The sequence below is a fragment of the Oncorhynchus kisutch genome, linkage group LG23 (assembly GCF_002021735.2).
Source record: "Oncorhynchus kisutch isolate 150728-3 linkage group LG23, Okis_V2, whole genome shotgun sequence".
NCBI lineage: Eukaryota > Metazoa > Chordata > Actinopteri > Salmoniformes > Salmonidae > Oncorhynchus > Oncorhynchus kisutch.
The window spans coordinates 13,192,750-13,220,405 of record NC_034196.2 but is presented as its reverse complement, the minus strand read 5'-3'; the positions used below and the strand labels follow the sequence as shown (position 1 = coordinate 13,220,405).

General features: G+C 42.9%; 2 protein-coding genes across 3 annotated transcripts; both read right to left on the bottom strand.

The window, feature by feature from the left end:
- Positions 1-5,492: 5,492 nt before the first annotated feature.
- On the bottom strand, positions 5,493-17,651 carry LOC109868092 (synaptic vesicle 2-related protein-like). Of its 2 annotated transcripts, none has more exons than XM_031802347.1 (16): positions 16,846-17,651; positions 12,411-12,550; positions 11,740-11,825; positions 11,520-11,618; positions 11,177-11,248; positions 8,906-9,030; positions 8,108-8,171; positions 7,850-7,975; positions 7,581-7,709; positions 7,377-7,453; positions 7,164-7,240; positions 6,883-6,990; positions 6,636-6,747; positions 6,374-6,455; positions 6,191-6,280; positions 5,493-6,075 (listed from the first exon to the last, which is right to left on the bottom strand). In XM_031802347.1, the coding sequence occupies exons 1-16, from the start codon at positions 16,905-16,907 to the stop codon at positions 5,851-5,853; spliced, it is 1,674 nt and encodes a 557-aa protein (XP_031658207.1). In that variant the 5' UTR covers positions 16,908-17,651; the 3' UTR covers positions 5,493-5,850. The 2 variants fall into 2 exon arrangements, with proteins under 2 accessions (XP_031658207.1, XP_020313116.1); XM_020457527.2 differs by having other exon boundaries at positions 7,377-7,450.
- Positions 17,652-17,755: 104 nt separating this feature from the next.
- On the bottom strand, positions 17,756-25,876 carry LOC109868093 (forkhead box protein N4). Its single transcript, XM_020457529.2, has 10 exons — positions 25,668-25,876; positions 25,238-25,328; positions 20,440-20,603; positions 20,240-20,352; positions 20,042-20,152; positions 19,747-19,898; positions 19,509-19,605; positions 19,163-19,379; positions 18,697-19,044; positions 17,756-18,550 (listed from the first exon to the last, which is right to left on the bottom strand). Exons 2-10 carry the CDS (start codon positions 25,306-25,308, stop codon positions 18,288-18,290), a joined length of 1,536 nt encoding a protein of 511 aa, XP_020313118.1. The 5' UTR covers positions 25,309-25,328; positions 25,668-25,876; the 3' UTR covers positions 17,756-18,287.
- Between the last annotated feature and the right edge of the window lie 1,780 nt (positions 25,877-27,656).

Sequence of the window (27,656 nt, the reverse complement as noted above, 5' to 3'; positions counted from 1 at the left end):
GAGATGTTGTTAACTACCCTCACCACCTGGGGGCGGCCCGTCAGGAAGTCCAGTACCCAGTTGCACAGGTCGGGGTCGAGACCCAGGGTCTCGAGCTTGATGACGAGTTTGGAGGGTACTATGGTGTTAAATGCTGAGCTGTAGTCGATGAACAGCATTCTCACATAGATATTCCTCTTGTCCAGATGGGTTAGGGCAGTGTGCAGTGTGGTTGCGATTGCGTCGTCTGTGGACCTATTGGGGCGGTAAGCAAATTGAAGTGGGTCTAGGGTGTCAGGTAGGGTGGAGGTGATATGGTCCTTGACTAGTCTCTCAAAGCACTTCATGATGTCGGAAGTGAGTGCTACGGGGCGGTAGTTGTTTAGCTCAGTTACCTTAGCTTTCTTGGGAACAGGAACAATGGTGGCCCTCTTGAAGCATGTTGGAATAGCAGACTGGGATAAGGATTGATTGAATATGTCCATAAACACACCAATCAGCTGGTCTGCACATGCTCTGAGGACACGGCTGGGGATGCCGTCTGGGCCCTCAGCCTTGTGAGGGTTAACACGTTTAAATGTTTTACTCATGTCTAAATGTTTTACTCATGTCGGCTGCAGTGAAGGAGAGCCCGCAGGTTTTGGTAGCGGCCGTGTCAGTGGCACTGTATTGTCCTCAAAGCGTGCAAAAAAGGTATTTAGTCTGTCTGGGAGCAAGACATCCTGGTCCACGACGGGGCTGGTTTTCTTTTTGTAATCCGTGATTGACTGTAGACCCTGCCACATACCTCTTGTGTCTGAGCCGTTGAATTGCGACTCTACTTTGTCTCTATACTGACACTTAGCTTGTTTGATTGCCTTGCGGAGAGAATAGCTACACTGTTTGTATTCGGTCATGTTTCCGGTCACCTTTCCCTGGTTAAAAGCAGTGGTTCACGCTTTCAGTTTCGCGCGAATGCTGCCATCAATGCACGGTTTCTGGTTTGGGAATGTTTTAATCGTTGCTGTGGGTATAATATCTCCGATGCACTTTCTAATGAACTCGCTCACCGAATCAACGTATTAGTCAATGTTGTTGTTGGACGCAATGCGGAACATATCCCAATCCACGTGATCAAAGCGTAGTTTGCCCCTTTCCTCTGCACTCAACTTTCTTTCTTGCCCAGAGTACACATTTTAGATGTATTATTGTTATTATTATTTTATTATTACTACTGTACCTACATTCTTAAAAACTAAGACAGAAAAGTGTAAAAAGAAAAATATGCAGGACAAGCCATGAGAGGAAAAAGCACGATGGGATGGGGGATTGAGGGATGGGTAGAGAGAACAGTAGAGGGCTTTGAAAACTATTATTACTGCAACACATTACCAAGTTCCAAACTGCCTCTGGAAGACACTCTAGCACAATAACTGTTCCCTCGAGAGCTTCATGAAATGGGTTTCCATGGCTTAGCAGCCGCACACAAGTCTAAGATCAACATGCGCAATGCCAAGCATCGGCTGGAGTGTCAAGCGTCTGCCGCCATTGGACTCTGGAGCAGTGGAAAAGCATTCTCTGAGTGATGAATCACGCTTCACCATCTGCCAGTCCGACGGATGAATCTGGGTTTGGCGGATGCCAGGAAAACGCTACCTACCCCAATGCAGAGTGCCAACTGTAAAGTTTGATGGAGGAGGAATAATGTTTTTCATGGTTTCCTGTTAGGCCCCTTAGATACAGTGAAGGGAAATCTTAACACTACAGCATACAATGACATTCTAGACGATTATTTTCCTCCAACTTTGTGACAACAGTTTGGGGAAGGCCCTTTCCTGTTTCAGCATGACAATGCCCCCATGCACTAAGCGAGGTCCATACAGAAATGGTTTGTCGAGATCGGTGTGGAAGAACTTGACTGGCCTGCACAGAGCCCTGACCTCAACCCCATCAAACACTTTTAGGATGATTTGGAACGCCGTCTGCGAGCCAGGCCTAATCGCCCAACATCAGTGCCCAACCTCACTAATGCTCGTGGCTGAATGGAAGCAAGTCCCCGCAGCAATGTTCCATCTAGTGGAACATCTAGTGGAAAGCTTTCCCAGAAGAGTGGAGGCTGTTATAGGAGCAAAGGGGGGGACCAACTCCATATTAATGCCCATGATTTTGGAATGAGATGTTCGACGAGCAGGTGACCACATACGTTTGATCATGTAGTGTAGCTACCAGCTACCAGTGGTGTACAGTAAAGTATAAATACCTTAAAGTACTACTTAAGTAGTTTTTTTTATGTGTACTTTAATTTATTATTTATATTTTTGACTACTTTTACTTTTCTACATTCCTAAAGAAAATAATGTACCTTTTACTCCATACATTTTCCCTGACACCCAAAAGTACTCGTTACATTTTGAATGATTAGCAGGACAGGAAAACGGTGTGAACATCCCTGGTCCTCCCTACTGCCTCTTATCTGGCGTGCTCACGGACACACATGCTTAGTTTGTAAATTATGTCAAAGTGCTGGAGTGTGCCACTGGCTATCTGTAAATCTGGTTTGCTTAATATAAGGAATTTGAAATTATTTATACTTTTACTTGTGATACTTAAGTATATTTTAGCAATTACATTTACTTTTGATACTTAAGTATTTTAAAAACCAAATACTATGACTTTTACTCAAGTTGTATTTTACTGGGTGACTTTCACTTTTACTTGAGTCATCTATTAAGGTATTTCCATATTAAGGTCAAGTATGACCATTTTGCACTTTTTCACCACTGACAGCTACTGTAACTATTTAGCTTCTTGTACCCGTTGTCGGCGCTTGTTGACCCGCAGTGTTGTGCCAGTCCCGCTTGATCTGGTGCGATTCAGAATGGCCATCGACGATCTGTTTGCATCGCCAGACTCAACCCATTGTCCCGTTGTTGGCTTTCCATAAAGGGTTCATCAGGCCCACTCAGGGTCGATCCCCTATCACACAGATGGCTAAGGGGGCTGCTGTATGCGTTTCCACCAATTCCCTTTCCCCCTCAGGTAGGGAGGACGATCAGTCTCGAGAGCGCATCTTTTCTACTTGTTGCTCCACTTTGGCCACAGCAACCATGGGAACTCCCTCTCCGGGCAGACCGCCTTTCACAAGCGAAAGACAAGCTTTGGCTCCCCAAACCCAGCATACTGAAGTTGTTGGTGTGGTCCCTGAACATGACCTCCTTGTAGCTGCAGTGTTGTCCCTCTTGGTAATTGATCAAATTCAGGCAACCAGGGAATCCTCTATCTGAACCCTGTATTAAGTGGAATGTCCTCAGGAAAAGGTGTCGACCATGCAGAATTGCCTTTTCCTCTCCAATTTCTGTCATTTTGACTTTCCTCCAGGAGCTTCTGGCTGCAGGGAAGTCCCCATCTAAACGTCCCCTTTTCAGGACCCTGTCTTTCAAAGATAATTTGTAAAACTCCAAATAACTTCACAGATCTACATTGTAAAGGGTTTAAACACTGTTTCCCAATCTTGTTCAATGAACCATAAACAATTCATGAACATGCACCTGTGGAACGGTCGTTAAGATACTAACAGCTTACTAACAGGTAGGCAATTAAGGTCACAGTTATGAAAACTTAGGACACTAAAGAGGTCTTTCTACTGACTCTGAAAAATACCAAAATCTCATCTGCGTGAACGTGCCTTAGGCATGCTGCAAGGAGGCATGAGGACTGCAGATGTGACCAGGGCAATAAATTGCAATGTCTCACAGTACGTGAGATGCCTAAGGCAGAGCTACAGGGAGACAGGATGGACAGCTGGGTCCGTCATGGTCTGGGGCAGTGTGTCACAGCATCATCGGACTGAGCTTGTTGTCATTGCAGGCAATTTCAAAGCTGTGCATTACAGGCAAGACATCCTCCTTCCTCATGTAGTACCCTTCCTGCAGGCTCATCCTGACATGACCCTTCAGCATGACAATGCCACCAGCCATACTGCTCGTTCTGTGTGTGACTTCCTGCAAGACAGGAATGTCAGTGTTCTGCCATGGCCAGCGAAGAGCCCGGATCTCAATCCCATTGAGCATGTCTGGGACCTGTTGGATCGGAGGGTGAGGGCTAGGGCCATTCCCCCCAGAATACTGACTGTTACTTTTGATTTTGACTCCTCCTTTGTTCAGGGACACATTATTCAATTTCTGTTAGTCACATGTCTGTGGAACTTGTTCAGTTTATGTCTCAGTTGTTGAGTCTTATGTTCATACAAATATTTACACATGTTAAGTTTGCAAACAATAAACAAAGTCGACAGTGAGAGGACATTTCTTTTTTTGCTGAGTTTACATTGAAAGGGTATAGGGCAGCCACCTCTATAGCTCATAACCAGGGACACACCCTTTAGTTTCGAAATTCATGAAAGTTGCCCGCAGGCTACGGCCATCCAAGGCCCCTTCAGTACCCTCATTGGAATTAGATTGTTGTCCTACGATCACTTATAAGTCCACCATTTGAGCCCCTGTCTTCACTTGAGCTATGTGAGCTCTCTGTCAGACTGCTTTTTATTGACTATTGTTTCAGCCAAGAGTGTTGGAGAATTGCATGCTTTTTCTACCTATCCTTCATACCTCACTTTAGCAGAAGATGGATCTAAGGCAGTGCTTTGGTCAAATCCAGCATTCTTACATAAAGTGCTTTCATCGTCACATGCTAACCAGACCTTAACAACGCGAAACTCCATCTTAACTCCTCTTCCACATTTACTTTCCTCAAGACCAGTATGTAAGTGTAACGGATGTGAAACGCTAGCTTAGTTAGCGGTGGTGCACGCTAAATAGTGTTTCAATCGGTGACGTCACTTGCTCTGAGACCTTGAAGTAGTAGTTCCCCTTGCTCTGCAAGGGCCGCGGCTTTTGCGGAGCGATGGGTAACGATGCTTCGTGGGTGACTGTTGTTGATGTGTGCAGAGGGTCCCTGGTTCGCGCCCGGGTATGGGCGAGGGGACGGTCTAAAGTTATACTGTTACATAAGGGACCTAGTTTCAGGCATTTCTTTTACGCCTGCTACGTGAGGTAACTACAGACTATCGTACTCCCCACCCAGAAACAAAATGCTATTTATCATGAAATGTCTTGATGTGAATATTTGCAAATGTATTTCTTTTTTGTATTTGACCCCCCCTGTTCGATCTTGTCTCATTGCTGAAACTCCCCAACTAGCTCGGGAGAGACGAAGATCGAGTCATGCATCCTCCGAAATATAACCCGCCTAACTGCGCTCTTTAACACCCGCAAGCCGCATCAATGTGTCAGAGGAAACGCCGTTCAGCTGGTGATCGGAGTCAGTTTGCAGGCACCCGGCCCGCCACAAGCAGTCGCAAAGAGTGCGATGAGCCAGGTAAAGCCCCAACGGCCAAACCCGGGTCTGTAGTAACTCCTCTAGCACTGCGATGTAGTGCCTTATACCCATACGCCACTCGGGAGGTTTCCATATTTGCACATTTTAAGTGGGAAATTCAAGCATGGAACAATAGTACACACATTTCAGAACACATGCACAGATATGCACCCATGTATTGCAATAATGAATATGAACACTCTTAAATTATCAAAATAGTTATAGCAAAATTCATAGAAAAATGATCTGAGCCTCTCAGGCTACACAATATCTATAAATACTCAGTCATCAAAGTCCCGTTAAAAATGCTGGTGTGCAAACTGAAGTGGAGTCTTGCTAATGTGCTGTAACTTGAGTTCTCTCCCCATCCAATAAGGTCTGCGTGGGGTTCCAGCTTGTAAACTGTCCCATCTTTAATATCCTTTTGTGTGGTATCCGTGAGAAATAACTTGATAAGACTAAAGTGGGAATAAGTGCCCTTTATTTCTCTCAACGGCTTACTCCCTATTGTCCTCATCAGCTGTTATAGGATGATCCATAGCTGGTGTGCGTTGGTGAAGCCTCAGAGCCATTTGACATCTGGCCTGTTTTCATCTCCTCCTGACCGGCTGTGATTCGACTAGACTCCTGCAGGCCCAGGCCTGTGGTCTCAATGGGCAACAGCATGGACGCTCCTGTGGCCAGCAGGCAAAAGATGCAGTACACAGACAGTGTGAGGTACACAGACTTCTTGAGCAGCACCTGTATGGGCCAAAATAGCTGGAGGTTAGCAGTGCTGGGGAGCCAGAGGGCTGGGAGTCCTCTGAGGGGGCAGGGTGTCTTCGATTCGAATGAAGTAAAACAAGGTCATGATTACCTGTGACACAAAGGGAGTTAGAAGGGCACCCACCCTGGCCATCCCACTGCAGGTCCCAATGCCCAGAGCTCTGGTGGCTGTGGGATATACCTACAGAAAAAATAATTTATACAAAAAGTCCACAACAGCAGAAGCTGTGGTTTTGGATGTCAAGTACCTACTGATGGAGAAAAAAATGCTTACCTCAGGCGTGTAGACATAAGCAACTTGGAACCCCCCAGTGATGAATGCTCTGGCGATGAAGATGAAGACTGTCAGAGCTACCCTGTAGACCAAGTGTATGAGACATCAGCAGAGCATGAACACACACAGCTGTCACCCCCACACAGCGTTAAGAGAATGGGTGAAGCCAAATCAGTGACTAACTGGGCCAGTTCAGATTGAAGGCCCTTGATTACCAAGGTTCGCCAATCTTGGACCTGGTCAAGGTGAAGACTGCACTTACCTTCCAACACAAGCGTTCAGGGGCAGAATGCACACAGAGAACATCAGAAAACACATTGCCATGCTTTTCTTCCTGCCAATCCGATCGATCAAAAACAATGTCACAAAAAGACCTGCAGAGACAGGAGAAAAAAGAAATGGACATACAGAATGTCCCACTCAGCACATCAACAAAACACAAGATTCAGTTCCGTTAAATTACTGCTGAACAGTATTTATGGTATATAAATGCCTTAAATATCATTCACCTGGAAATTCAGCTAAGGTGGTCCAGAGTAGGTCTTTGTAGTCATCTAACGTCAAGTATTTGCATTCCAGGTTGCACTTTGGCTCAGTCTTTGCACCTTGGGTGATGACTGGAGGTACATATTTTTTAAGTCAAAGGTTCTAAAAGAGCAACTAGAAGGGCAGGCTTGCAGGACTGTTTACCATGTTTGATCGTTAGGACGGTGCAGGAGTTTCTCCTTAAGACTACCAAAAAGGGAAGTTTCGACCTTTCAGAGTAACATGCAGACCAGCTGTCACTCACCACCACATGCATCTCCTGCCTGGAATAGCTCAGTGGTCAGGAGGACCAGGCCATAGTAGGAGAAGGCATTGGCAAACCTGAGACAGAAACCATACAAACACAGATCACACAAAGGGCCCAACTCTGAGTTTCTGAGGTTCTATGAACTGGGAGTACGGGGTGCACTGGTTGAGCTAATGAGATGCCTGTATAATGAGAGCAAAATCGACCTACCATATAAACCACAGGAGAAGGGTGGTTCTGCGATATTGAGGAGTTAAGAGGTCTCGGATCCTACCACGCTCCTCCTGCTTTACAAATATATAAAAAGCACACCCGGGCGATTGTCGTGAATACACAAAAAGTTGTCAGCTAAGATGGTCTCAGATAAACATATACCACATGAATGCACACACCACACCAATTATACGGTTTCACCTGTTTATTGGCAATAAGCTTCCCAAGAGGCATGGTCTTCCCATTGTCAGCAGCGATGAGTCTTAACGTTTTCATAGCATTTTCCCTGTTTCCCGAAAGCACATCAAAGCGGGGACTCTCTGGCAGCCACTGTATCAGACGCAGACACGTGCATATGACACACTTCATCCACTACCTATGTGTTCAGTATCAACCACCTTTGTGCTGCATGTCAACCATTGTCTCAGAACCATAGGTACTGCAGGGCTCAGTTCAGTCGTAATACTTACAAAACAGAAGATAACAAAGACCACCAGGGGTGCAGTAGACAGGCCAAGCAGCCACCGCCAGCCCATGGTAGGCATGATCCAGATGGCCAGGAGGACCTCAAACACAGCGCCTAGGGCCCAGAATATCTGATGGCCGCCAAGACAAGAGGATTAAGCACTGTAGGATGGAACGCCTCTCCAGAAATGCTTTATTTTCTTATGAGATAAAAACTAATGCAATAGAACAAATATGATTAAAGACCAGTGGACAGAAAGTACCTGAATCAGCATAATGCAGGTGGCCCTTGACTTCCTTGGGAGGAACTCGGAGTACAACGTCACCCTGAAAGAAGATGTCCATTAATGAATCTAAAAATGACTTTTCTACCTGATGCAGAGCACAACTATGGGGAATTCAAATAAGCACGGCACACAACATTAACTTCTACAGGTAATAGGGTAGCCCGGTATTGGTCAGAAAATTAAACCGTTACCTTGGCTATAAAATAGAAGGTTCCACAGCATCAGTTACATTCAGTACAAAATAAACTACTAACAGTCAGCATTTTATTAACAAAAGGCAATATTTTCTGGTCCTGAATCATTGAGTCTGGAACCAGTTCTATCAATCAGACTCAGGGCTAAAAATACATTTGTTTTGTTCCTGGTTGGAGCGTTATTGTTGCTCTGCCATCTTCACAGGTCTAACTGTCCCAAGAGAGAATGTCAGTGTGCTACAATAACAGCGTTCTGTTAATTCATCCTGATCAGCTCCACTGCAGATAAACCACATTTAGGAAAGGTTCAACTCGGATTGAGAGACTAACGCAGTCATTTCAAAGACATCAGTCATTTCAACAGTACTTTACAGTGCATCTCCATGATACTGTTAAAGTGGCATTTAGGGTGAATTTATGATGATCGTCTTTCATGTACGACTGTTATCATCTTGGAAATCTGGACAGTGACATTGTTGTACAACAAAGTCTGATGTGTTCTATTCCACTGTATTGCAACAGAGTGCGGCACTGAGGAAGCCAGGTGTGCTGTATGTGCCTTATGGAGTACATCACTTACGACTGTGGGGCTCCTCCAATGCCAAAGCCCACCAGGCCGCGCAGCACCATGACCCAGCCATACGCCGGGGAAAAGGCACTGAGGAAGCCGTAGTATAGGACCCACATCATGCACATCGTCAGGCCCTGTTCACCACACAAATACACAGTGTACAAGACATTAGGAACACCTTCCTAATAATGACATTTTGTCCTCAGAACAGCCTCAATTCCTAGGGGCATGGACTCTACAAGGTGTCGAAAGCATTCCACAGGGATGCTTGCTCATGTTGACTCCAATGCTTCCCACAGTTGTGTCAAGTTGGCTGGATGTCCTTTGGGTGGTGGACCATTCTTGATACCCATGGAAAACTGTTGAGCGTGAAAAACCCAGCAGTGTTGCAGTCCTTGACCCAAACTTGTGCGCCAGGCACCTACTACCATACCCTGTTCAAATGCACTTCAAATCTTTTGTCTTGCCCATTCACCCTCTGAATGGCACACCTATGCAATTCATATTGTAAACTCTCCTTCCAGACCCATATCAAACATCTCCAATCCAAAGTTAAATCTAGAATTGGCTTCCTATTTCGCAACAAAGCATCCTTCACTCATGCTGCCAAACATACCCTTGTAAAACTGACCATCCTACCAATCCTCGACTTTGGCGATGTCATTTACAAAATAGCCTCCAATACCCTACTCAACAAATTGGATGCAGTCTATCACAGTGCAATCCGTTTTATCACCAAAGCCCCATATACTACCCACCATTGCGACCTGTACGCTCTCGTTGGCTGGCCCTCGCTTCATACTCGTCGCCAAACCCACTGGCTCCATGTCATCTACAAGACCCTGCTAGGTAAAGTCCCCCCTTATCTCAGCTCGCTGGTCACCATAGCATCTCCCACCTGTAGCACACGCTCCAGCAGGTATATCTCTCTAGTCACCCCCAAAACCAATTCTTTCTTTGGCCGCCTCTCCTTCCAGTTCTCTGCTGCCAATGACTGGAACGAACTACAAAAATCTCTGAAACTGGAAACACTTATCTCCCTCACTAGCTTTAAGCACCAACTGTCAGAGCAGCTCACAGATTACTGCACCTGTACATAGCCCACCTATAATTTAGCCCAAACAACTACCTCTTTCCCAACTGTATTTAATTTTAATTTATTTATTTATTTTGCTCCTTTGCACCCCATTATTTTTTTTATTTCTACTTTGCACATTCTTCCATTGCAAAACTACCATTCCAGTATTTTACTTGCTATATTGTATTTACTTTGCCATCTTGGCCTTTTTTGCCTTTACCTCCCTTCTCACCTCATTTGCTCACATTGTATATAGACTTGTTTATACTGCATTATTGACTGTATGTTTGTTTTTACTCCATGTGTAACTCTGTGTCGTTTTATCTGTCGAACTGCTTTGCTTTATCTTGGCCAGGTCGCAATTGTAAATGAGAACTTGTTCTCAACTTGCCTACCTGGTTAAATAAAGGTAAAAAAAAAAAAAAAAAAAAAAAAAATATATATATATCTTCTTCTTCTTCTGAGTTTAATGGCAGTTGGCATCCAATACGTTGCATTACTGCCCCCAACTGAACCATAAAAATAAATCCATTATACTTCGTAATACAAAATAAAATAACATCTTTCAAACTAACCCTACACTCACAAGCCATGTCTCAATTGTTTCAAGACTTAAAAATCCTTATTTAACCTGACTCCTCCCTTCCATCTATACTTACAGTCCGCCATTAAACTCTGAAGAAGAAGATATGAATTGCATCGGTGTGCCATTCAGAGGGTGATTGGACAAGACAAAAGATTTGAAGTGCATTTGAACAGGGTATGGTAGTAGGTGCCTGGTGCACCAGTTTGGGTCAAGGACTGTAACACTGCTGGGTTTTTCACACTCAACAAGGGCAGCAGGTAGCCTAGTGGTTAGAGTGTTGGACTAGTAACTGAAAGGTTGCAAGATCGAATCCCCGAGATGACAAGGTAAAAATCTGTTGTTCTGCCCCTGAACAAGGCAGTTAACCCACTGTTCCTAGGCCGTCATTGAAAATACGAATTTGTTCTTAACTGACTTGCCTAGTTAAATAAAGATAAAATTGAAGTGTATTTAACAGGTGGGATCATAGCTTTCACCTGGTCAGTCTATGTCATGGAAAGAGCAGGTGTTCCTAATGTTTTATACACTCAGTGTATTTCACCATCAACATGACCAAATCCTAGCCGTAAGATCTCAACCTTGTATACATGTTAAACAATTGCAGACTGAAACTTACTACTTTTCTGCCGTACTTGTCAGATATATTTCCCCATAGAGTCGAGCTGAACATCATCCCAATGAACACCACCTGAGAGAGAAGAAGTGACCTGATGACATCACTGGAACATTGACACCCAATGAATGATGATTACTACAAATACTATCCTATTAAAATGTTGGCTGTATGCCTTCACAGCATTTCCTCTCTAGCTGGTGGCTACCCTCACAAGCCTATATGATTAGGTCTAATGTGATGATGACGACATGGCGTAATCAAACCAATGCGATAAAGCTTATGAGAGAATAACCCCAGTCTCGATGCCTGAGAGATAATGTTTTGGTGACAGAATGAGACTGACCGATGTTAGCATAGCCACCTTCCAGCTGGGCAGCATCCACTCACAGTGCAACTGAGGGGATATGACGCTCAGGATCATCATCTCCATGGCGTCCGCCATCTACAGTAAACACAACATGAGGGTCAGTGAGAGCAGCTCATGATTAGAAGGGGTTGTTGTTCCACAAATTAAAAAGATTTAAGGTCATGTCGGTCATTTGGAATCAATCCCACTCTCTCACCCATGACAGTCCAGTAAGGATAGAAAGCTTCCACTGAAACTTTCCAAAGCCAATGGCCTCCACTGCATCCTCCACTGTAAAGGTATCTGACAGGGCAGAGAGAAAGATGTGGTCAAGTTATAATAAAATCCCAAAACAACATATTACATGTTCTATCGTTCACAAACTTTCCCATACATGCTGCTTTTTCTACATCAGACCAGGAATGACTTCCTTAATATTATGAACCATGATCAGAAATGGTTACTAAATCAATGTAACAATTGAACAAGCGCTAACATGATATTAGGTGCTGAATGATTGATGTCAGAAGAGTATTCTAGTTGAGAGAGATTGATTGGTTGTTTAACTGGCATAGACGTTTGTGTACAATTAGTGTTAATTGGATGAAAAGTTGGGTAACATTCAAGATAACAATGCCACATGTTTAAAAAAAATGTATAGGTGTTCTCGTATCAATAAGTAATGGTAAACTGAGAAATAGTGTTGATGAATTGAGTGGACAGTGGTTTAGTCAAGCTCAAACTTTGGGAGACTTTTTATGGTTCAGTATTTAGTTTGAATAGCATATTTTCATAAATCCATGGGTTCAAGAGCATCGGGTAATTCTAAACGACGAATGAGCAGCAAATAGATGTGGACGAAACAAAATATAAATCAGTAAGTGAAACCTTCAGTGGGGTCCTGTCCTGTCCTGCGCTCCCCGAGGTCCACAGTCTGCATCCCCGTGGTGTACACCTCATAGTCTCCACACTGCTCCTCCTCATCGTGACGCAGACTGTCTCCCGCTGTGCCTCGAAACGTCACCACACTGAAACCAAACCAAATCTTAAACAATACAGAGAAAGCAATAGATCTAGAGAATGACAACATCCTGATGTGACTTCCTGAATGCCATTGGTTTATTTCATACTGAATCTACTGTATTGTCCGTGATGACTATTCAATAGGCTACTCAAACTACTGCAAATTGAGAAAAGATGTGACTAAACTGAATAAAAAGAAGACGAAACACTACTATGAAACAAATAAAGACTGAAAATAAAAAGATTTGGTGCACCTTAAATGAAATGTTGGGCAAAAAGGTCAACTCAGCTCCATCATTCATTGAATTAGATGGCTCATTCATCACAGAACCCACTGATATTGGCAAATTCTTTGATGATTCTTTTCATTGGCAAGATAAGCAAACTTAGGCATGACATGTCAGCAACACACCCTGACACTACACATCCAAGTATATCTGATCAAATTACGAAAGACAAGCATTGTAATTTTGAATTCTGTAAAGTGAGTGTGGAAGAAGTGACAAGCCACCGGGGTCTGACAACTTTGATAGAAAATTACTGAGGATAATAGCGGACGACATTGCCACATCTTCAATCTAAGCCTTCTAGAACGTTTGTGCCCTCAGGCCTGAGGGAAGCAAAAGTAATTACGCTACACAAGAATAGTAAATCCAACTTTACTGGCTCAAACAGCCGATCAATCAGCCTGTTACCAACCCTTAGTAAACTTTTGGAAATAATTGTGTTTGACCAGATACAATGCCATTTTACTGTAAACAAATTGACAACATACTCTCAGCATGCTTATAGGGAAGGACATTCAACAAGCACGGCACTTACACAAATTACCAGTGGTGGAAAAAGTACCCAATCTTCATACTTGAGTAAAAGTGAAAGTCACCCAGTAAAATACTACTTGAGTAAAAGTCTAAAAGTATTGGGTTTTAAATGTACTTAAGTATCACAGTAAAAGTATAAATTATTTGTCATATGTCTTACCAGACAACATGATTTTCTTGTTTTTTAAATTTACGGATAGCCAGGGGCACAGCTCAACACACAGACATCATTTACAAACGAAGCATTTGTGTTGAGTGAGTCCACCAGATGTTCTCTTGATAAGTGTGTGAATTAGACAATTTTCCTGTCCTGCTAAGCATTCAAAATGCAACGAGTGCTTTGGGTGTCATCGAAAATGTAAAGATTACATTATTTTCTTTATGAATGTAGTGGAGTAAAAGTAAAAGTTGTCAAAAATATAAATAGTAAAGTAAAGTAGAGATACCCCCAAAAACGACTTAAAAGTACTCAAAAGTATTTTTTACTTAAGTACTTTACACCACTGTAAATGACTGGTCATTGGTTGAGAGAAATTGATGATAAAAAGATTGTGGGAGCGGTTTTGTTAGACTTTAGTGCAGCTTTTGACATTATTGATCATAGTCTGCTGCTGGAAAAACGTATGTGTTATGGCTTTACACCCCTGCTATAACAGAACACAGAGGGTGTTCTTTAATGGAAGCCTCTCCAACATAATCCAGGTAGAACTAGGAATTCCCCAGGGCAGCTGTCTAGGCTCATTACTTTTTTCAATCTTTACTAATGACATGCCACTGGCTTTGAGTAAAGCCCGTGTCTATGTATGCGAATGACTCAACACTAAACACGTCAGCTACGACAGAGAGTCTAATCACTGCAAGACTTAACAAAGAGCTCCAGTTAGTTTCAGAATGGGTGGCAAGGAATAAGTTAGTCCTACATATTTCAAAAACTATGATTTGGGACAAATCATTCACTATACCCTAAACCTCAACTAAATCTTGTAATAAATAATTTGGAAATTGAGCAAGCTGAGGTTACTAAACTGCTTGGACTAACTCTGGATTGTAAAACTGTCATGGTCAAAACATATTGATACAACAGTAGCTAAGATGGGGAGAAGTATGTCCATAATAAAGCGCTGCTCTGCCTTTTTAACAACACTATCAACAGGACAGATCCTACAGGTTCTAGTTTGTTCAAACCAGTCGTGTGGTCAGGTACCACAGAGGGACCTCTGAAAATTACAATTGGTTCAGAACAGGGCAGCACGGCTGGCACTTAAATGTACATGGAGAGCTAACATTAATAATATGCATGTAATTCTCTCATGGCTCAAAGTGGAGGAGAGATTGACTTCATCACTACTTGTTTTTGTAAGAAGTGTTGACATGCTGAATGCACCGAGGTGTCTGTTTAAACTACTAGCACACAGCTCAGACACCCATGCATACCCCACAAGACATGACACCAGAGGTCTCTTCGCAATCCCCAAGTCAAGAACAGACTATGGGAAGCGCACAGTACTACGTAAAACCATGGCTACATGGAACTCTATTCCACATCAGGTAACTGCAGTAGAATCAGAAGCAGCCAATGGGGATCCTTAATAAATACAAATATAAATGACAGCAACTGGAATCAATGTACTGATAACATGGCAAGCCCAGAGTACCTGGGTCATTCCAGCAATTGGGTGCCTTTTGAGTAGTGTAACTTGGTTAAAAAAAACTATTTGATTTCACCTCATTTTAACATTCTGTCATAAAGAGCACATGTTCAACTAAATGGAAAAACATGTTTTCCCATCTCAAGAGGTAAGTGCCTATTAAGTGCCAAATAAAGTAACAGGGTTGACTGTAACAGGTTGAATATTTCATCAGACAACAGCCATAAATCCCCATGTGACGAGACGTTTATTGTGTGCAACACGGAAGCGCAATTGAAAGTAAGTAAAAAAAAAAGAATCCTACATTTCTAGCCTATCTATGGGTAACACGGTTGACATGTTATCTCCGACCCACTCACTTTTCCACCACAAAATATCAGAACATGGCCAAAAACAGTAGAACCAGCTCACCTGTCAAATGTATCCTTGTTTTTAATATATATTTTTAAAGGACTAGTTTCACCATATTAAAACAAGAGTTCAAGTAACAGGGTTGACCTTACAATGTGGGACAGATGTACATGAATCACTAATGAATCATACTTTTTTAGAAATTACTTTGTCAAACCAACTTAATAAATAGGGCTTTACAATAGTGGTGAAAACTTGGGAGACATTTCGGGTTTAAAGTGGGTTAAATCTTAATGCAGAATTTGGTGACGTTAGCTGCCACGCCTTGATCTGCTTCACCTGTACTTGTCCTTGTCTCCACCCCTCTCCAGGTGTCACACACCTTCACCACTTTTCCCATGGTATTTATACCTTTGTTTTCTGTCTGTCTGTGACAGTTTGTATTGTTTGTTCAAGCCTACCAGTGCTTTGTGTCTCAGCGCCTGCTTTTTCCCAGTCTCGCTTTTCTCACCCTCCTGGTTTTGACCCCCGCCTGTCCTGACTCCAAATACAGATATACATCTGTTGGTTACAGATACCTTTTTAACAAATGGGCCTCACAGTGGGCCCTCAGGAACTCGTCGCAGTATGTTTGTGCATTCCAATTGCCAATCGATAAAATGCAATTGTGTTTGTTGTCCATAATTTATGCCTGTCCACACCATAACCCCACTGCCACCATTGGGCACGCTGTTCACAATGTTGACATCAGCAAACCACTTGCCCACACAACGCCATACACATGGTCTGCGGTTGTGAGGCCGGTTGGACATACTGCCAAATTCTCTAAAACGACATTGGTAAATTAAAATTAAAAGAAATTAAAATTAAATGAAATTAACAATTCTCTGGCAACAGCTCTGGTGGACATTCCTGCAGTCAGCATGCCAATTGCACGCTCCCTCAAAACTTGAGACACCTGTGGCATTGTGATGTGACAAAATTGCACATTTTAGTGGCCTTTTTTGTGCCCAGCACAAGGTGCACCTTTGTAATGATCATGCTCTTTAATACGCTTCTTGATATGGCTTTCAGGTGGATAGATTATCTTGGCAAATTATAAATACTCACTGACAGGGATGGAAACAAATTTGTGCACAACATTAAGCCTTTTGTTGATATGGAACATTTCTGGGATCTTTTATTTCAGCTCATGAAACATGGGACCAGCACTTTACATGTTGCGTTTACGTTTTTGTCCAGTGTATAACAGGATTTTAAAATTCAATATTGGTGCACAATTTCTACTTACAATATAACAGGGCACTCATTTCCTGGAACGACCCAGCTATGCAAAGTATCCAGTTTTCTTCCCCCTATGATTCCCTACAGGTATTATCTAACGGAACACTAGGTCAGTCACCTTGCACTTCAACTTATCGTTAAGTGTGATTCCATCAATATAAAACTCCAGTAAGCTAGAATAGATATTTACTGTACCTGATTTCAGGATCCCTCCATTGCTGGTAACTTATGTTGGATGTTTCCCCCCAGTTGCTCATGTCGATAAGGCTGAAGGACAGGGACTGAGACCACCTGGTTTCAGGTGTTGTCGAGTTGGTTAAACCTGCTGGGGCATCTTCTATCTCAAATTACAGTCAGTCATCCAATAGGAATTAAACCCTCAGGGAAGGGAGAGGGAGGAGTTAAATCTACTGTAAACAACCTTTTGGGAAAGGAAGGAAGAAGAATGTAATTGACAATGAACTTTAAACCATTGGCCTCATACTGCCTAATTGTACCATTGTCACTACTATGTATTACGTATACATAAGGGTTATACAACCACTTTTACAAATGGTACTTGGGATATATACAGTATGGATATGAAAATAACCACTTTGTCGCAATACTCTAGACTGACAGTAGACGGTGCTCTTGCATCACACTAGTGCCTACCAAAGTGCACGATTGACATTCAAGTGAACCAGCTGAAAAACCTTAAGGTCAAAGGTCAATTAGGGGGCGCTTATATTTGTCCAGTTTCACACAACTGTGTAACCTGTACAAGTGTGAGGCGCGATTTTTTTTGTGTGTGCATATCCCACTTTCCCCGAGACACCATCGGAGTGGGGTCACGGCCATCAGAGGGGTATAGCGGTCTGTCAGATTCATCTCAAGATTGACGTCTTTAGTAACAATAGCAAATGGCATCGGTAAATATTTACGGTTAGACAAATCCATAGTAGGCACAGGAGTCTATTGTCAGGTTAAAGCCGGTGAATATGCTAAGGCTTTAATACCGTTACATTTAACAATCTTTAGTTAAATGTTTTTAGTATTTCTGAAATAACATGTAAAAGTCCTCTATATTACAATATAAAAATAATTGTAAGGCATGGCATCAAGAGTCATTTGGAGCATTTACTCAGAGCATAGTAAATAAATACAAATGAACCAAAATAAATACACAGAAAATGCAGAGATAATGCCTACCTAGTAGTACTACAGTACTACAACATAACCCTATCAAGCTACAGTACCACAGTGTAATTGCGTAAAATAAAAAGTATTGTTTGCACAAGCTAGTAAATCAGTAAGACATTTCCTCCATAAGGAATAGCCTAGATAACAGATTAGTTTCCCCGACAACGTCTACATATCTTCACAGAAACAAACATTGACTCCGGCTCTTGTAGAAATAAAGTGGCATTGCATTTTACCGCCGAAGATCCACACACACAAAAACACTTCATCCTCATCACTCCAAAAAGCTGACAGACGCAATCAAACATGCCCATGCTTGTTGATTTTGGCTGCTTCTTACGCGCTCTGGTGTTTAAACAGGAATCAGGAAACGAAAACACAAAAAAAAAACTGACATCCTGTCAGGTGCAGAAAAGTTCAGGATTCTCATACAGTTGGTGCAGGGACTTTCAGATTCAACAGTAATGATCTTCCCATAGTCTGTCCTGGTGTATTTCAGTGTTTAATACACTGTTTATCAGTGCTTCACAGTCAAAGTCAGAGCTGGGTGATGGCCTGGCCCCTGGCCTCTGTGGTTGTGATGTACTGGGAGGGGACACCTCTCGGTCCACCAGGGGCTGTCCAGTGCTGGGGCCAGTCAGCTCACAGTCAGAGTGGTTAAAGGTACCCAGAGACTCCAGGCTGAAGCCCTCCTCCCTCATCTCCTCCCATAGGCTCCCTGAAAGACAGAAACAAACACATTATCACCAGTCTTCACCATTACTGTCTGTTTTAAACTATCTGTTTTGATAAACGTGATCAACAAATATGGCATTTTGATTTTAAACATACGGTAAGATCCCTCCTATCCTCATCAGAACCCACCGGCAAACTCCATGACACTGGAGTCCAGAGCGTCCACCTCGGCTGTGACGTCTGGGTGGAGGCTGTACAAGCTGTGGCTAAAGGGGTGTCTGTAGGGCTGCTGCTGGGGGAAGGGGCTGTGGGAGTAGTCTGGGACAGCATGGAGGGGAGGGGTCCGGGCGTGTACAGGGGAGCTGGGTTCTCCTAGGAGGGTGTGATTCTGGGCCTGGAGGTGGAAGGGGAGGGAGGACTGCAGATGTCCAGACAGCGGGGGACCACAGGGCATGGACAGGACACATGTCTTCCTGGGATCACAGGCCTTTCTCCGGCAGCCGTCCGGTCGGTCTGTGATCAGCCTATCCAGCTCATCTGAGAGCCAATACAAGAGCATTAGCTATAAACACTCATCAAGCAATATTATATCATGAATCAGAATGTTGCAATTATTGTCATGTTTCCACTCCCATCATCCCCTGCCAGGTCACACCTGGGTTGGCCATGCTGTGGCGGATGGCAGTCAGGTCCTTGCGTTTCCACTTCTGCATCTCCTCCTCCATCTTGTTGATCTTGGCTGGGTTGAGGGCCCACAGACAGCCCTTACGAGAGGTAGAGGAGGAGCCTCCCTGCTTGTTCTCCTCCTTCTCAAAGCACTTGTTCAGAGACAGATTGTGTCTCACCGAGTTCTTCCAGCCATCAGGCGCCGTCTGTAGGGTGGAGAACCATACATCAGTAAGACACATTATACTGATCATATACAATGTTGCTGATGTTCCCAAACTTCCACGAGCCCTGACAATCTCAGGTGTGTAAAGCAGTATCTCCCCGCTCCTCACCTTGAAGTAAGGGAAGTGCTCCTTCATGAAGCCGTAGATCTCACTGACAGGAAGGCTGCCTGTCCGGCTGTTCTTCAAGGCCATAGCAATCAGGCAGCTGGCAAAAAACGTCAAATATCATGCATTTTCGCTCGCTTCCAATTGTTCTGACCAGTAGTCTGCTTTACACACTGTGTTAAAACTGCACCGATTAAATGTCAATGGAAAAAGGATGGGTCAGTGTGTTAGTGTATCCTACCTGTAGGAGTAGATAGGTTTAGGGAAGGCCTTGGGTTGTTGTAGCAGATCCTGGTTGCTGTGGGGGTTGGTGATGCTCGTGACTGCTGCTTGCTGATCATACAGGTTCTGGTTATGGTAGGAGGTGCTGTTGTACAGGCTGCTGGGGGAATGCTGGGAAAAAGCAAAACAAGAGACCTATTAGGCTGTCTTTGAATCAATTACAAGTGCTAGAAATCCTCTGCATCTCTCTGACATACAGTCTTATGTTCATAAGAGTTCAGAAACACTTCTGAAACAGTCAGTGGATGTGTTACCTGTTGCACAGCCTGAGCTGGGCTGTAGGCCTGCTGGGGGGAGTGGAAGTAGTGGGCTGGAGAGGACTGGTATTCTGAGGCAGGCACAGCACTTCCTGGCAATCCTGCCATCTGAAAGACAAAGACACACAGTGGGAGGGGAAGAACAGTGTTGATTTAAAAAATAACTACAATAATAAGACCCCAAGAAATACTTACATTTCCATTTTGATTGTTGAGGTAGTTCATTCCAATATAAGTGTTTAGCATATTGCTATGTGGAGGGGCCATGGTATTATGTCCTAGTGCTGAACTCATGTTGCTTTGCTGGTCTGAAAAAAAAGAATTTGTTTCAGGCCAGGTGTGTATACGTGTTTTTTGGCTTGTGTGTGTGTGTGTGTGTCTGTATTGTATCTCACCTGTGTGTAGTTCCAGTATGCTGCTCTGGGGTCCTGCGTTGTTGAATGCCAGTCTGCCTGTGGCCATCTGCTGCAGCCTGGGTACATCCACGGTGGTTAGCCAGGACAGAGACTGCAGGTCCCCCAGCTCCTCACTCTGTTGGGGCGGCTCAGTGGTCAGTAGCCTGACAGACACACACAATGAGCTGGTTACATCTACTGTAAGGGAGCTACGGGATAAACATATTCCTTATAATGTATATTGCCACTGCCCTCAGCTTATCGAGACAAGAGGTCACCGAAACTTTTACTAACGTGCTATTCTTCTTTTTTTCCCGCTTGTATTGAGTTGAAATGTAAAATAAACTGAACAAAACTATAAACGAAACATGCAATAATTTAAAAGATTTGACCGAGTTACAGTTAATTTAAGGGAATCAGTCATTTAAAATAAATAAATTAGGCCCTAATCTATTGATTTCACATGACTGGGAATACAGATATGGATCTGTTGGTCACAGATACATTAAAAACAAAGTAGGGGCGTGGATCAGAAAACCAGTCAGTATCTGCTGTGGCCACCATTTGCCTCATGCAGCGGGACACATCTCCTTCACATAGAGTTGATCAGGCTGTTGACTGTGTCCTTTGGAATGTTGTCCCACTCCTCTTCAATGGCTGTGCAAAGTTGCTGGACATTGGCGGGAACTGGACACGCTGTCGTACACGTTGATCCAGAGCATCCCAAACATGCTCAATGGGTGACATGCCTGGTGAGTATGCAGGCCATTGAAGAACTGGGACATTTTTCAAGCATATGAGGTGATGGCGGCGGATGAATGGCACGACAATGGGCCTGCATATGGCACGACAACGGTATATGTCTTCATTATGCCTGCCCATAAAGTAACCCCACCGCCATCATGGGGCACTCTGTTCTAGAGGTCGACCGATTAATCGGAAAGGCCGATTAATTAGGGCCGATTTCAAGTTTTCATAACAATCGGAAATCTGTATTTTTGGACACCGATTTGGCCAATTTTTTGCTATTTATTGTTTTGTTACACCTTTATTTAACCTTTATTTAACTAGGCAAGTCGGTAAAGAACGCATTCTTATTTTCAATGACGGCCTAGGAACGGTGGGTTAACTGCCTTGTTCAGGGGCAAAACGACAGATTTTTACCTTGTCAGCCCAGGGATTCAATCTTGTAACCAGTTAACTAGTCCAACGCTCTAACCACCTGCCTCTCATTGCACTCCACGCGGAGCCTGCCTGTTACGCAAATGCAGTAAGCCAAGGTAAGTTGCTAGCTAACATTAAACTTATGAAAAACAATCAATCAATCATAATCACTAGTTAACTACACATGGTTGATGATATTACTAGTTTATCTAGCGTGTCCTGTGTTGCATATAATCGATGCGGTGCGTATCGTTGCTCCAATGTGTACCTAACCATAAACATCAATGCCTTTCTTAAAATCAATACACAGAAGTATATATTTTTAAACCTGCATATTTAGCTAAAATAAATCCAGGTTAGCATGCAATATTAACCAGGTGAAATTGTGTCACTTCTCTTGCGTTCATTGCACACAGAGTCAGTGTATATGCAACAGTTTGGGCCGCCTAATTTGCCAGAATTTTACGTAATTATGACATAACATTGAAGGTTGTGCAATGTAACAGCAATATGGATGCCACCCGTTAGATAAAATACGGAATGGTTCCGTATTTCACTGAAAGAATAAATGTCTTGTTTTCGAGATGATAGTTTCCGGATCCAACCATATTAATGACCTAAGGCTCGTATTTCTGTGTGTTATCATGTTATAACTAAGTCTATGATTTGATAGAGCAGTCTGACTGAGCGATGGTAGGCACCAGCAGGCTCGTAAGCATTCATTCAAACAGCACTTTTGTGCGTTTGACAGCAGCTGTTTATGACTTCAAGCCTATCAACTCCTGAGATTAGGCTGGTGTAACCGATGTGAAATGGCTAACTAGTTAGCGGGGTGCGCGCTAATAGCATTTCAAACGTCACTCGCTCTGAGACTTGGAGTGGTTGTTCCCCTTGCTCTGCATGGGTAACGCTGCCTCGAGCCCAGGTAGGAGCGAGGAAAGGGATGGAAGCTATCCTGTTACACTGGCAATACTAAAGTGCCTATAAGAACATCCAATAGTCAAAGGTTAATGAAATACAAATGGTATAGAGAGAAATAGTCCTATAATTCCTATAATAACTACAACCTAAAACTTCTTACCTGGGAATATTGAAGACTCATGTTCAAAGGAACCACCAGCTTTCATATGTTCTCATGTTCTGAGCAAGGAACTTAAACGTTAGCTTTCTTACATGGCACATATTGCACTTTTACTTTCTTCTCCAACACTTTGTTTTTGCATTATTTAAACCAAATGGAACATGTTTCATTATTTATTTGAGGCTAAATCGATTTTTATTGATGTATTATAATAAGTTAAAATAAGTGTACATTCAGTATTGTTGTAATTGTCATTATTACAAATAAATAGGAAAAAAATCGGCCAATTAATCGGTATCGACTTTTTTGGCCCTCCAATAATCGGTATTGGCGTTGAAAAATCATAATCGGTCGACCTCTACTCTGTTCACAACGTTGACACCAGTAAACCGCTCACCCAAACAATGCAATACACGTGGTCTGCGGTTGTGAGGCTGGCTGGACGTACTGCCAAATTCTCTAAAATGACGTAGGCAAATTATTGTAGAGAAATGAACATTCAATTCTCTGGGAACAGCTCTGGTGGGCATTCCTGCAGTCAGCATGCCAATTGCATGCTTCTTAAAAAGTTGAGACATCTGTGTCATATGACAAAACTGCACATTTTAGACTGGCCTTTTATTGCCCACAGCAAAAGGTGCACCTGTGTAATGATCATCAGCTTCTTTACATGCCACATCTGTCAGGTGGATGGATTATCTTGGCAAAGGAGAAATGCTCACTAACAGGAATAAGCTTTTTGTGCATATGGAACATTTCCGGGATATTTTATTTCACCTTATGAAACATGGGACCAACACTTCACATGTTGCGTTTATATTTTTGTTCAGAATAATTTGTGTAAACTAATTTGCATAAAGGACATTTTCTTTATTTTAATGAGCATGTTACTTTCCATTTCCAGACACTGAAAAACAAGGTGATGTAACATCTGATGACCACTGATCCTAGTTCTCCATTGGCTGAATCACAATACACAGGGGCACACCCACGGTATTGAAAATGTGGAGTAGGGTCGGGTACACTGTGTGCACATGGTCTGCAACAGTTGGTCTGGCCATTGAATAATGATTAGTTATTGTGTCCCAAACGACAGTCCCCAGCCTCTATTGTTTCCAGAGGGCTGTTCCCGGATTGTCCCAACCCACTCTACCCCCATGATGACCAAAGCCTGCATTCATCTGGTTGAGTGACAGCTAATTGACAAGCGAGTTAAATGAGAGCCATCTGCCTCTCTGTCACCACCAGACCCTCTGCACTACAACCAACCACTCTCTAGTGAAGGGGACTCCCTGAGGGGAGCAATAGCCTGGAAGGCAGGCTTAATGCTGTTGACTCTTCTAAACAGACATTACAATAACATGCATGTTGAATACAAAATGACATCAATCTGGCTTTACAGCTCCACCCACACACTGCTATCAGTAGGTAAACGTATTTTTAGTCACATGATAAAAACAACGTGTTGCTTGGAGACTCTGTGTGGGCCGTTTCATACCAACAAGCCAAAAAGGGAATGGTTAATAACTATAAGTAATATAATGTGAAAACCCTGTCTACAAACTGGCCATTGAAGTTTGATTGTGGTTAATTTGACAGTCAGGGGTTTGGTCAATGTGTTGAATTAACTCCATTGAAAGTAGGCTAATTATAAAAGAGCTGATCTGGGTTTCAATCAATGGGCCATAGGCTATGAGTTAAGAAACTAGGTAATAAGCATAAGAAATTAGACTACAGTGAGAACATTACAATAAAGTCACATTAATGTGGGAACAGAATATCCAGCATGATAAAAGTGACTGGAGTTCATTCGATGACAATTTGACTGCAAACAATCTCCAAACTTGATTGCTTGAAAAGTCACTAAACATAAAATCAGAAAAAACACCAACCTTTTTGAGGGAAACATCCATGTAACTGTGCCACAAATAATACCACTCATTTTAGCTTAGCACAAAATAATGATTCCTTCTGAGGTTAAACTCCCTTCACTCAACAACAATGTCGCTAGGGGAACTCCAAACAAACACAATGTGAAGGCTAGAGACAAGCAGGTCCAGTGCACTGAACAATAACCTAGTTGAAGTGAGCTCTGATTGACAAGGAAAAAGGGCTGTACTGAACTTGTATAAAGGGGTGTTCGATGTGTCCACCCCTTTCGATTACCAGTACAAATTAGAAAGGCAGTGAAGCAAGTCCCCCCCAGGGGTAACTACAAGCAGTGTCCCCTTGTTTTCTATTTTTGAGGCCAGCCCTTCAAAGTTCCCACAACCAGACACCCAGGGATATATCTCCCGCTCTCCTCCATTGCCTCAAACAGCAGGACTGAAAACAGAGCTGATGTATTCATTGTAATGTTTTTTTGTGTGCATATTGTCACACACACGGGGGTGTGAGAGAGAGAGATAGATAGAGAGAGAGAGGGGGGGGGGGGGGGGGGGGGCTCTTAGCAAACCATAACGTTAACATGAACCATCAGGTTTGCCTCCAAGCTTTTCAGAGTTAGCTAGTTCAGACAAGTGACAGCCTGATGATGTGATTAGCTGTCTGTACCTGAAATCATGTGATGAGGTGTGATGATTAACGTTAACGTTACTCCCAGAATTTCTGAGAATCGCTGTCATTCTGGGGGTGGTATCATCTCCTGAAAGATAAATAGCCACCGTTACTGTAGCTAGCTAACGTTAGTTCAAAGATGTGCATTGTTCTATTTGTGGTTAGTTGATAAACATGTCATACTTACAGCTAGCTAGCTAACCAGAGACACAGCTAGCTTTACATTTAGCTATCCCGCATAGTTACCTGACCCATACCCGACTGTCTAGTTAGTTCGATAAGTTAACGTTGCAAGCTAGCTCCCAACGCCACAACAACACTAGTGTGGGACATGTAGTTAACGTTACGTCACTGCTAGCTAGATATCAGAGATAGCTAGCTGCGTTACATGAAATGCAAACAATTGTGTAAACAACACCTTGCTAACCTGTTTCTGAACGAATCCAAAGGTGTTCTTTTCAACTTTTAAGTTTGAGTCCATTCATTCACCTTTCAAACTGTTTTTAAAACTCCCTATTCTGTCACCGACTGTCCTGTGTCGACTCCTCTCTGTCGAGGAGCTGTTCATCAGCACCACTGGTCTGGTTCGAATTCCGACCCCGCTCGCTTGCCCGCGCCGTTTGGGCTGCGGCGGGGGGAGGTGGTCGATTATGCGCGGAGAGGAGGGGCAGTAGCGTCTGTTTTCAGGCTCAATAACAGCATTGGAATAAACACCAGTGAAAGCAGCAAACAACATTGACAGGTTGGGATGATGCTATTTGGGAGGGAATTCAAAAGTGTGCAAATATTGATATTGCTTGTATAAAACATGGTTAGCGTATATGTTGCTCAAATAGGACTAATGACCCTGCTAAACAATGACTTGGGTAGCCTAGGGCTAGGCCAACCTCCCAAATTAATGTATAATTTTTGAATAGTTTTTAGCTGTCCCAATGGAGTGCGCAAATTTATCGTCCTAGTTGCTCTTGAAATGTATTTCCCCGCAATCATCAGAACTGTTGCACATAGCCTCGTTCCCAGAATGTAATAATCCGAACGCACTCTGCCTATAGAGTTGGAAGGTATGGTATGTTATCAGCAGCAAGCAGGAAATGATTACTATATATTGCTTGGATCGTAATCAGTATGTTGTAGGCTATACTAGTTTATATCTAGCTGACTAAACTTAACGCCGTGGTGAAGGACGTTGAAGGAGTTGAGTTCATGTTAAACAGTCGGGAAATGAGAGGGCAATGTTATGCTTCCCGCAAATCTGTCACAATCCAACACATCATTTAGTACTGAGCCGCAAGAAACAGAGAAAGTGGGACAAACATCTCTACTTAGTTGTTTCTTAAATAATCATTCTGGATAGCAATGTCGATCAATGACTCATTTATGGTTAGGTAAATCATGTATGATTGTTCTCATTTTCATTCAAACATCATTTTAAATATATATTTGTAGATGACATAAGAGCCACTAGAATACATACTATGAGTCTCTCTGACACATGAAGGTTAAGCAGGAAAGCCATCATAGTATGGTATGTCCCTCTTACTGCAGCACAGGCTGGTGTTGACAACAGCAGTAAGATGCACTGAAAGGACAATAGTTTCATCCCAACAGGCCCGATACTGTAGATTCACCATGGCAGTGATGAGTGGTTTGTAATTAGTTAGAATTGTTGCGTTGAGTTTAGTCAGCTAGTTGCTATCAAGAGTTCCAGACAGAAAAGTGTTGACATTACAGTGATCTGTGCCATTTTACGACACAGAGTATGATTCTCTGTATATTGCAATAATATTTTCTCACATTGGTCTCTGTTGAACTGAACAGGGAATGAGGCCAACCTAAAAAAAACAGAAGAAGGAAATTAGGACACCATGACAGCAAGTTTGCAGGGGCTGTTGCATTATGGGTTGTCCATAAATCCAGGTGCTATAGATCATGTTTATAGAGCTGCTCTTACCCTTGTATCAATGTCCCACTTCTCAGCAAGCATTCCTCAACACACAGATGAGCTGGGTTCCTCCTTCTCTGTCCTATCCAGATCAGATTCAGCGTCTATTGACCTGGACTGGACTTGTCAGAACGGCCCGACCAGAAGAATCCTCCTTTTTATGCACATTACACCATGTACATGTTCTCAAAGGTAAGATTTTTGTCATTTGATTGGTCATTAGATTTTCAGTAGAGCATCCTAAACTATTTTTCCATATCTACAACAATAACCTCCACTATCTGTACATTTAAGTGTTACCAGCTCTATCAGCATTATCATATTGTAGCTCAGTCAAATATCTGTTAACCTAAGGGATTGCGTTTTAGAATACTTTTATTTTATTGCTATCGCATGCATTTGGTCATGGTGTCCTAGCAGAACGTCTCTCGCTCAAAGAACATGGCAGAGATACAGAAGGCTACTACAGCAACC

Bases quoted from the DNA above. Each gene is read 5' to 3' on its own strand.
- LOC109868092 (XM_031802347.1), bottom strand. From the start codon at position 16,907: ATGAGCAACTGGGGGGAAACATCCAACATAAGTTACCAGCAATGGAGG. The intron at 7,710-7,849 runs GTAAGTATTACG...CGTCTGATACAG, and splicing joins TCTTTGTTATCTTCTGTTTT to TGGCTGCCAGAGAGTCCCCG. The intron at 7,241-7,376 runs GTAGGTCGATTT...TTTCTGTCTCAG, and splicing joins CTTCTCCTGTGGTTTATATG to GTTTGCCAATGCCTTCTCCT.
- LOC109868093 (XM_020457529.2), bottom strand. From the start codon at position 25,308: ATGACAGCGATTCTCAGAAATTCTGGGAGTAACGTTAACGTTAATCAT. The intron at 20,153-20,239 runs GTAAGTATTTCT...TTTGTCTTTCAG, and splicing joins TCAACAATCAAAATGGAAAT to ATGGCAGGATTGCCAGGAAG. The intron at 19,899-20,041 runs GTAACACATCCA...GCTTTTTCCCAG, and splicing joins CAGCTCAGGCTGTGCAACAG to CATTCCCCCAGCAGCCTGTA.